The sequence below is a fragment of the Octodon degus genome, unplaced genomic scaffold (assembly GCF_000260255.1).
Source record: "Octodon degus isolate 3935 unplaced genomic scaffold, OctDeg1.0 scaffold00007, whole genome shotgun sequence".
Taxonomy (NCBI): domain Eukaryota; kingdom Metazoa; phylum Chordata; class Mammalia; order Rodentia; family Octodontidae; genus Octodon; species Octodon degus.
Window position 1 is genome coordinate 11,213,672 of NW_004524583.1, and position 9,172 is coordinate 11,222,843.

General features: G+C 43.8%; 2 protein-coding genes across 10 annotated transcripts in view; one reads left to right on the forward strand and one right to left on the reverse strand.

Annotated features, from left to right (window-relative positions):
* The window catches only part of Ttll5 (tubulin tyrosine ligase like 5), a 316,364-nt gene extending 313,437 nt beyond the window's left edge, over positions 1 to 2,927 (reverse strand). For 7 of the 9 annotated variants that reach the window (XM_023702377.1, XM_023702375.1, XM_004624736.2 and 4 more), the window contains exons 1-2: positions 2,757 to 2,896; positions 1,159 to 1,327 (exon numbers count right to left, since the gene is read on the reverse strand). In XM_023702377.1, coding sequence (XP_023558145.1) covers positions 1,159 to 1,232 — 74 coding nt within the window. In that variant the 5' untranslated portion in view covers positions 1,233 to 1,327; positions 2,757 to 2,896. Of the gene's footprint in view, positions 1 to 1,158; positions 1,328 to 2,756 lie in introns of those variants that run through there. The other 2 variants (XM_023702383.1, XM_023702390.1) reach the window with 2 other exon arrangements.
* Positions 2,928 to 3,251: 324 nt separating this feature from the next.
* Positions 3,252 to 9,172, forward strand: part of Erg28 (ergosterol biosynthesis 28 homolog) — an 11,569-nt gene continuing 5,648 nt past the window's right edge. Inside the window, exons 1-3 of the mRNA XM_004624738.2 lie at positions 3,252 to 3,359; positions 6,005 to 6,164; positions 8,727 to 8,817. Of these exons, the coding sequence (XP_004624795.1) occupies positions 6,032 to 6,164; positions 8,727 to 8,817 (224 nt within the window). The 5' untranslated portion in view covers positions 3,252 to 3,359; positions 6,005 to 6,031. The remainder of the gene's footprint in view (positions 3,360 to 6,004; positions 6,165 to 8,726; positions 8,818 to 9,172) is intronic.

A 9,172-nucleotide genomic window follows, 5' to 3' on the forward strand; every position in this document is an offset into this window, starting at 1 on the left:
TATATACCATGTCCATATCTAAAAGGATCACAGGTACTTTTGAATTAACTTTAAGCCAAATTCTCTATTTTGTGTCAAATATATTTTAAATAAGCAAAATAGCAAAGTCCTTCAAAATCTCTGAGAGGCCTCAGAGACCTCTCCTTGCAGACTCACTGGATCAGTCAATTTGGGTGGCACAGATTCCTACAAGAAATCTAAGTCTGAAGCTCAACCCATCACTCTCTTTGAGGGTCTCTGAGGAAGTTTCTTGATATATCCTCTTTTTCTTTGAAGACAAGGTCTTCTCACTGAGTAGCTCAGGCTGGCCTCAAACTTGTAGTGATCCTCCTGTCTCAGCCATGTCAGTGCTGGGATTAGAGCCATGTACCACCACACCCATCTTGATACTTCTAAGAATGAACTGAGTGAAGTGGAAACAGTAACATCTTCAAATTAAATATGATACAATAGTTTAATCTTTCAATTAAATAATGCCCAGAGCCCTTACTATAGTCTATAACAGCTGCACTAACCAGTATCATTCATTTTATTATGAAGGTCAAACAATCCAAAAAACTGACCCTCAACCTAATAGAACTCAAGAAAGCAACTGAGCGTGGTCCAGGGTACACAGCACAGGCTGTGGAACTCTAACATCCTCCTCTCAGCTGCTATGGTAACATGACTTCTTCATATTACCAACATCCTATCTCTGTAAAGGTTGTTAAGAAAACTAGCGTAATATAAACCAACATCACAGAGTTTGGAGAGCTCCTTTTCCCAATATATAAAAATGTCAAAATCTTCTACAGTGGACATTCCGACCAGGAGATCACCAAGACCTCCTACCTGCATTTTACAAGTAGGCATGCTGTTCACTCCTAAGTCCAGAAACAGAGCCTCAGCTCAGTGTGATAGCTGATAGAATTCAGGAATAAGATTTTGAATGAAATCAGATAGAAACTGAAACCAGAATCAGACAAGATCAAAGGAAAGATATAGGGTAAAAAATGTTGTTTTTTTTTTTAAAACCATACAACCTTTTTATTGTTAAGTAAAAAATGTTTTTGGTTTGTTTTAGTTTTTTTCTCTTAAAAGGAAAAAAAAAAAAAAAAAGACAACTGTTATTTTTCATCCTAACAACAAAGGAACCAAAAGCAGGCATGCGGTACTCACTCTTGGCTTACCACCTCCTCCTCTTCTGAGGATGATGCAGTTTCCTCCAGGTCCCGGGCCATCACGACTGGCATTTCCTTCCGGGTCTGTCATATAGTCAGCAAACAGGGGCCTCAGAGACCTCTCCTTGCAGATTCACTGGATCAGACAATCTGGGTGGCACAGATTCCTACAAGAAATTCAAGTGACCTGAAACACAGGTAGCTCTCTAGTCCTCGTTTTCTGCTGATGACCTTCCAAATAACGAGTGTACATACTCCTAAATAGTGCCCAATCTCCAGAAGCTCTCAGTGCCTCACATAGGACATGAAAATCAAGATTTTTTTCAAACATACTGTCTGTGTATATAAGAGCTGTTTCTAAGTTTGAGTTTCTCATGTGTCTTTTGTACACTAGATCTTCCATTAACTAAAAGGGTCAACTCTACTTATAGGGCAGCCTGAGTTGGGGGAGCTGATTCCCTAAAACATAAATTCTTTGCTAGACAAATCTAACTGGTGTTAAAAATAAAAATTAATATACAGCTACTTTCTCTTAGTTCAATGAGGTCTGTACTAATATTGTTTATTTTATTGTTGTGTTTTGTTTTGTTTTTCTTTTGGCAGAACTGGGGATTGAACTCAGGCCCTTATGCTTACCAGGAAAGCGCTTATTCCACTGAGCCATCTCCCTGCCCCCCCAATACTGTTCAGACATGGTATCATTGCTACATCTTTTCCTCTGAAAAACTACTACGAAAACAACAATATGCAACGTAATAAGTATAGTAACTGTACTACTAACCTGTTTTGAAACTGTTTCCTTGCTATTTTGTCTTTTCTCATTAAAATGAATAAAATATATATAAAAAATTAAAATTAAAACTCAAGCTTCTACACCTTTGCAAATACTTATTCAAACTCTACGCCCCTGAGCTATATCTCCGCCCCCTCAACATAGCATTTTAACAAAGTATTTTTCCACAGCAAAAAATACATGTTCATTGTTTTAGGAGAAATAAAACTACATACACTGTAACGAAAACGTTTAAATGATCATAATTGCATTCACCTCTGCCTTTCCAACGATATTGTTCTATGAACTCGTATTTACATTATTATTGTAAATAAGACAAAAAACACCGATCCTGATAAAGGTCCCTACAGATCTTCAGCGGAAATATAGACAAAGTCAAGTAACTTCAATGAATGTCTTCCGGGGACTCCCAAAGGGATTTCTGATCCTCCCAAAATGAGTTAAAGCTAAGTCCTTTAACTTAGCAACAAAACCTGCAAGCGAAGATGGGACGCCAGCCTTCCCGAGGCTCCCCACAGGGAGGAGAGACCAGGCTCTCGGAAGATTAAGGACTCGCCTAACGGGAGCTCCAGCCCTACCAGGACACCACCACAGCAGCACGCCCAGCTCGCCCCAATCTGAGCTAGGTCTGCAGAGGCTCCCCTCAGGAAGGGTTCGGCGACTCCGCCGCAGCGACTCAGCCCGGCGCGCCCGGAAGCTAGCTAACTGCTGCTCCAGGGTCTTGGAGGGAAGTGCAGGGCGCCCGCCTAGAACCAGGAGCGAACCCTCCTCCGCTGGGGCGGCACGCGGACGCAAGGATTTACCTGTCTCATCCTCCCATGGCTCGGGGCGGGCAGGCGGGGACCCGGCTCTGCGCCTACCACGCTCCTCCTTCCCCAGCCAGGCTCACAGCAGCCGCCGACTGCTGCTTCCCCGTTACTACAACAACCAACAAGCAACCGCCCGCTCGTAGCTATCGCGCAGGCGCAAAACGCCGGGCGCCGACCACTTAGGGCCGCGGGCGCGGACAGATGTCGTCATCGAGGCGCGGCGCGGGCGCAAAGCGCTGCCTAAGGCAGAAAGCAGTGCTAGCTTCTTTTACCCGCTTTTTTTCTCAGTCCCTAAAAGGTTGACTCCAAACCAAGAGTTCCGCCCTGCTCTAAAAGAGGGTGTAGTACGTGGGCGTCCTAACAGGGAAAGGTTTAGGCAGCGGCAACCGCTGATTGGCAGCAAAGGGGTTCACTCCCCATCTCCTGCTCGAGCAAAACCAGCACATCCAATCAGAGAGCGGGCTTCCGGGAACGGACCAATCCTGGAGCGGCGCTGAGGGCGGGGGCGGAGACAAATGGCTCAGGTGGACCCGGGGCCGAAGCTGTGCTAGGGCAGCTTGTTTGCCGCTGCTGTGGTGCTGGGGCTCAGCTCGCCAGGTAGGATTTGGAGAAGTATGTAGGTGTCTGTGTCTTATCTGATTGCGAGAGTCTGGAAAGATGGGGGTTATCTGGGAGGCTACCTTTTGGGAAGAGGAGTTCGAGAGTCCAGGACAAGCTACAGTAGGAAGATGGAGAGGACTTAGGAAATTTGGGAAACGAAAGGAAGGATGAACGACTGAGCACACACTGAGCCTAGCGCTGTGCAGCAGGCCTTCACTTTTTCTCATGCAGTTCCTATGATCTTGAGATTATGTGTCCTCCCATTTTGCAGATTAGGCTGCAAAAGGTAAATTATTTGCCCATGGTCACATAGCTACAGAATAGTAGAGCCAGAATAATTGGGTTGAGGAACTGAAGAAGGCAATTCAGAAAGGCTCAGGTTGCCTGCTAGGATTTGTAAGTTCTGGGAAGTGAGGTGGTGGGTGAGTCTTTTCTACCCTAGTCTGGGGCATCCGTGAGTCTTTTCTGACCTAGGAAACCAGACTCTCCTAGTGAGATGGATCATGACCCAGACAATGACTGCGATGGCTAATGGATCCTTTTGACTTCAACAGAGGCCACCCTCCTGATCTATGCTTACCTGAGGGTTCACCGGTTCAGCCTGACTCTCCTAGAGCTCTTTTCAGTTGGTTTTTTGATGCTTCAAATTGTTTTGGGCCATTGCTTATCTTAAACCTACCTATCTCAGCCGGGTGGTATGGGTCCGTATGGAAACCTCTTGCCACAGTGCCAGAGAAAACTTTGGCCCAGTAAGTTAATTGTACAACAGAGAATACACTGTGGGCGTACTGGTCGTGGTGGAGAGAGAAGCTTATTCTTGTATTAGATTCTTTATCTAAATAGAATGCATTTAAATCAAGCTTACTGAAATCATTACTCAGCAAGGGTTGATCTAAATTTTTAAAAAATTGACCTCATTTTTCATACAATTTAAAAATAGAATGGTAATGATATGTTTGTCTTCCTCAAAAATAGGAACTTCATCAAAACATTTTCAGTGAGGTACTACTGCAATATGGAGTCCAACAGAGGATGGTTCTTTTTTTGTTTGTTTAGTATATTTGGTACAGGGTCTTACTAGGCAGCTCAGACTCATAGTGATCCTCCTGTTTTCAGTCTCCTCAGTGCTTGGATTACAGGCTTGTGCCACCACATCTGATCTATGTGGCAGGCTCAGCACATCTGTGGGTGGGGCCAGCAGGGCAGGGCATGTGGTGTCAGGGAATGAATCTCGGTCCTTGCGCTTGCCTAAGCAGGTGCTTAGTCTGCTGAGGTATCTCACCAGCCCTGATGGTTCTCTTAACTTTGTCATTTATTAGCTGAACAACTCCATCACTTAGCCTCTCTGTCCAACTCTCCCTTATAAAATAAATACTAATAGTATCTACCTCGTAAGGGTTAAATGAGATAGTAGTATGTCATGTGCTTGGCCTAGTGAGTAGCAGAAATGTGCAATAACTAATACTTATTGTTATTTTCTTGGTGTTACAACCCATACCAAGATTGTTGCTTTCTCCATTTAATCTTACTAGGTCTAAGGTCACAGCAGTTTATTTTTACTTTTAGAGTTTCTAGTTCATGAAGTATGATGTATCTGAAGAATAGAGATATAAATGGTGCATCACACTGTAGGTTTTACAAATATATAAGGTTTCTATAGCATTGGAATGGTCTGTCACCAAAGCAAGTATCCGTGAGTAGATTTATAGTCATTTTTGAAGTTGGGTGTGGTGGCATTAACCTGTAATCCCAGCACCCTGGAAGGCTGAGGCATACAGATTACAAACTCAAGACCAAGCTGGACAACTTAATGAAATTTTATTTAAAAAAAAAAAAAAAAAAAACCCAGATATTTCCCAGTGTGAAGACCCTGGGTTTGATCCCTGGTACTTTAGATAGAAAAGAAGAGGAAGGAGGGAGGGAGGCAGAAAGGAAGGAAAGAAGGAAGAAAGGGAGGGAGGGAAAGGGGGACCTCTCAGTCACTTCCAAAAAGGCAAAGATCCTCGAGTACTGATTCCACACAAGAAAAAGAGTTCTCATTTAGAGTAATACTATATTTTGGAGAAATTAGTTGGACAAAGATAAGTATTATCTCACATACTACAGCGTATAATGTTCACCGCTATTAGTGTGACTAAATGTTGAGACCAATTTCCATAATAAGCCTTACACACAATTCCATTCTACTACTTGATAGTAATATTTGTATGATTCCATTTCTTCTGATCCCTTCTCTACATTTTTTCCCTCACAAGATTTGTCATTTGTACCCCTTTTATCGTTTAGCCCTTGTCACACTTTGGTATAGGGTAAATATTCCCAGGCAGCAAGTAACCCTGTGAAACAAGGGACAGGTGTTTGAGGAAGGTGTGTTAAACTAGGTTATTTGGGACCCTAAGGTATGAGAACTGCAAATTTGAGGTGAGCTTGCCCATGTTAGCAAGATCCTGTCTCAAAAAAGGAACAAGAGTAGTGTGTCAAGAAAAGTCTAAAGAACTTGGTGAGGAATTAATAAAATTATTGGCTAATAAACTTAATAAAGCCTTCATAAGTGGGACACAGGTTGACCACAGGCTAGTGAGCGAACTCCTGGTGACAGGGTACTATTTGCATATCATGTGTTCTCTACCTTTGTTTTCAAGGCAAACACCCTCTCAGTCGGGGTCATCATGAGCCGTTTCCTGAATGTGTTGCGAAGCTGGCTGGTCATGGTGTCCATCATAGCCATGGGGAACACACTCCAGAGCTTCCGAGACCACTCCTTCCTCTATGAAAAGCTCTACACAGGCAAACCCAACCTTGGTAAGAAGCCAAAGAACCACATGCTATTTAGGAGCGACCTTACTGTGGTTCTCAAGACAGAACCATCCAGAAAACTGAAAAGCAAACAAAGGGCAAGGTACAAGCTACCTGTTTCCCTTTCTCAATCTAATTATTTAAGGTGGTAGGCGGGACCACAAACCTAGTTTTTAAAACCGCCAGGCGATTCCAAGGCTCATCTAACCTCTTTTAGCCACCGGTTTTGTGGAGAACACTTAACCCTTTTTTTCCAAGCTTCTCTGGATACTTGTTCATTCATTTTACACTGCCCTGGGTAGTTAGTATATACAAAAGGTGGTTTAAGGCAAGGGAGCCCTCATTCAGTGACTCTGGGGTACTTGACTAGAAAAAAGCTATAAAGTAACTTTTCATAGTATCACTAAGCCCTCTTCAGAAATCAGGTCATGGCATGCATGGTTTATGTCCATGTTACAAGTGGAGAGTTACTAATCTCAGTCCTCACCAGCCATGATGGTGTCCCTGAGCAGATACCCCAAATCCCTCCAAGTCGGTCTCCCAGAGTGAACCTTCTGAATGCTCACAACAGCCTTTCCTGCATTTCTGACCTCTCTGCTGGGTCTATTTACACTGAGGCGTGCACTTCATCATGTTTTGGGGGACGCTTTGAGCTGTAGCGCTGTTTCATAGCGGCTGACAGTTCTCTGTCACATTTATAGCTAACCCAGATTCGGAATCTGACCTAGCTTTTTCTGTAACATCTGGGTATAAAATGAAATTAAATAGGCTGAGGCTTTTTTTTTTTTATGAGCAGAATATATTTATTGAGGGAAGGAAAGCTCCTGTCCAAGAGAGGGACAGGAGGGGGGCCCAAGTGGGTTGCCTCCATTGGCATGCTTTTTTTCTTTGGTGGTACTGGGGATCGAACTCAGGACCTTGTGCTTGCCAGGCAGACTCTTATGCCTCTGAGCTGTATCCCCAGCCCCTGAGATTTATTTTGAACATAGTTCAATTATAACAGGTATAAAGAACCTGAAAAAGTGAACAGGAAAATCCACCCCCCCCCATGCCATCAAGTGCTGCCCTCAGGTGGTCCTAAAACATTGTATGCATACATAGGATTTTAAAAATTATCTGGGCGCTGGGGAGATGGCTCAGTAGAATAAGCTCTGGCCTGGCAAGTACAAAGGCCTGAGTTCAATCCTCAGTTCTGCCAAAATAAGTAAATAAATATTTAAAAAATAAATAAAAATTATCTGATCTGGTCCCGATTGTTTTTTAACCAAGATTGCAATTTACTAAGAACTTAATAGAAGCCCATCTTGGATCTGACCCTTTGAATTTAAAATTCAGACCAAGAGCTTTGATGGCATAAGCCTGTAATCGTAGCACTGGAGAGGGAGAGGCAGGAGGATTGCCATAAATTCCTGGCCAGCCTAGGCTACATAGTGAGTTCAAGGCCAGCCTGCACTACAAAGTGAGACCCTGTCCCCGCACCCCAAGAACAAAACATGAAGATGTGCTGGGGGCTAGGGAGATGGTTCAGTGGAATAAGCGCTTCCCTGGCAAGCGCAAGGGCCTGAGTTCAATCCCTGGTTCCGCAAAAAAAAAAAAAAAAAAAAAAAAGATGTGCTATGTGCTAGTACCAGTTGTGCATGTGGAATCCAATCACTGTGTACTGCAAACGTACCATAAAACATTTGAGGCCCTGGGACTTGCTGTTAGGCCTTTTCATCAAAAACTATCCAGCCCTCAAGAGCTAATACAGATATTTGGTTGGCACCTAGAAATTTTTTTTTTCCTCACTACTATCTAAAAGTCTTCTTTATTGTGAATTTGATAGTGCTATCTGGTTTTCCGGAGGCTAGAATATTCTTAAAGCCCAGATAAACATTAAGAGATCTTTCAGGTGTCGGTTTTGTCTCGTGAGATTTGTCTTGCTCAGCAAAGGACAAGCCAGCAGGGAAGTTTTAGTATTTCTGAGCCACCAGATGCCTTAGGTCAGCGGCTGCATATTTAAATCACCCAACAGAGAGTATATTTAGGCGAGGACCGCTTCCAGAGAGCATAGTGTAGTTGAGCCAATATGTAGACATTGTTAATTTTATAAAATTGCCTTAGTTGATTGTAGTAAGTGTCCAGTACCACTGTTATGGGGGAATATGATCCATTTGTTCAGAGCAAGATATTTAATATAGCAGTGTCAGAATGATGCCACCAACAACTCAGTTTGCCCCAAGAAGCCCAAAGAAATAGTACCTTGTTCCACTGCCATGTGCACAGTCTGTCCTGATCTCCCTCCCTGGGTTTCCAGGAACAGGCAGTGTAAGCTCCTTCCAGGAGTTCTTTGCCTATGTGGGTGCGTTCTTGGGTTTCAGGCTGCAGGCATCTGAAACAGATCTGATGTCACTCTGGAATTGCCTTCCATTCCTCCTCGTCCCCAGGTTTGACACCAGAGCCTCCATTCTGCCCAGCCGTAGGGGGGTCAGGCTCAGCTACTTCCTATGAACCACCTGTGAAACAGAAGGAGCTGGGAAGGAGCTCCAGCCCTCCCCTTCTCAACATGTTGCTCTTTCTGCTACACAGTGAACGGCCTCCAAGCCCGAACCTTTGGAATCTGGACCTTGCTCTCATCAGTGATTCGTTGCCTCTGTGCCGTTGACATCCACAACAAGACGTATGTAAGGGAAGGAAGGAAGAGCTTTAGCATCCTTTTGTGGGAAGTAGGTGCTGGGCAAACCTCATTACCCCTGTCACTGGGACCTATGAATCATTTGACTCAGCCTAAAATGTGGATAATAAAGGATCAACAGACTCAATTCCTGCAAGGCCTAAAAATTGTAATAGACATCCAAGTCTTTCAAATCTGAAATTTCTTTGAATTGACATAGCACACTACAGTGGTCTGCATCATGCCCCTCACCTTCTTTACTAAAGAATAAGCCTTTTAGTCAGGTGTGGAGTGCATGCCCGTATCAAAAGGCCAAGGTCAACCTGGGCTACATCGGGTGGCATTCTCCCGAAACATAAAA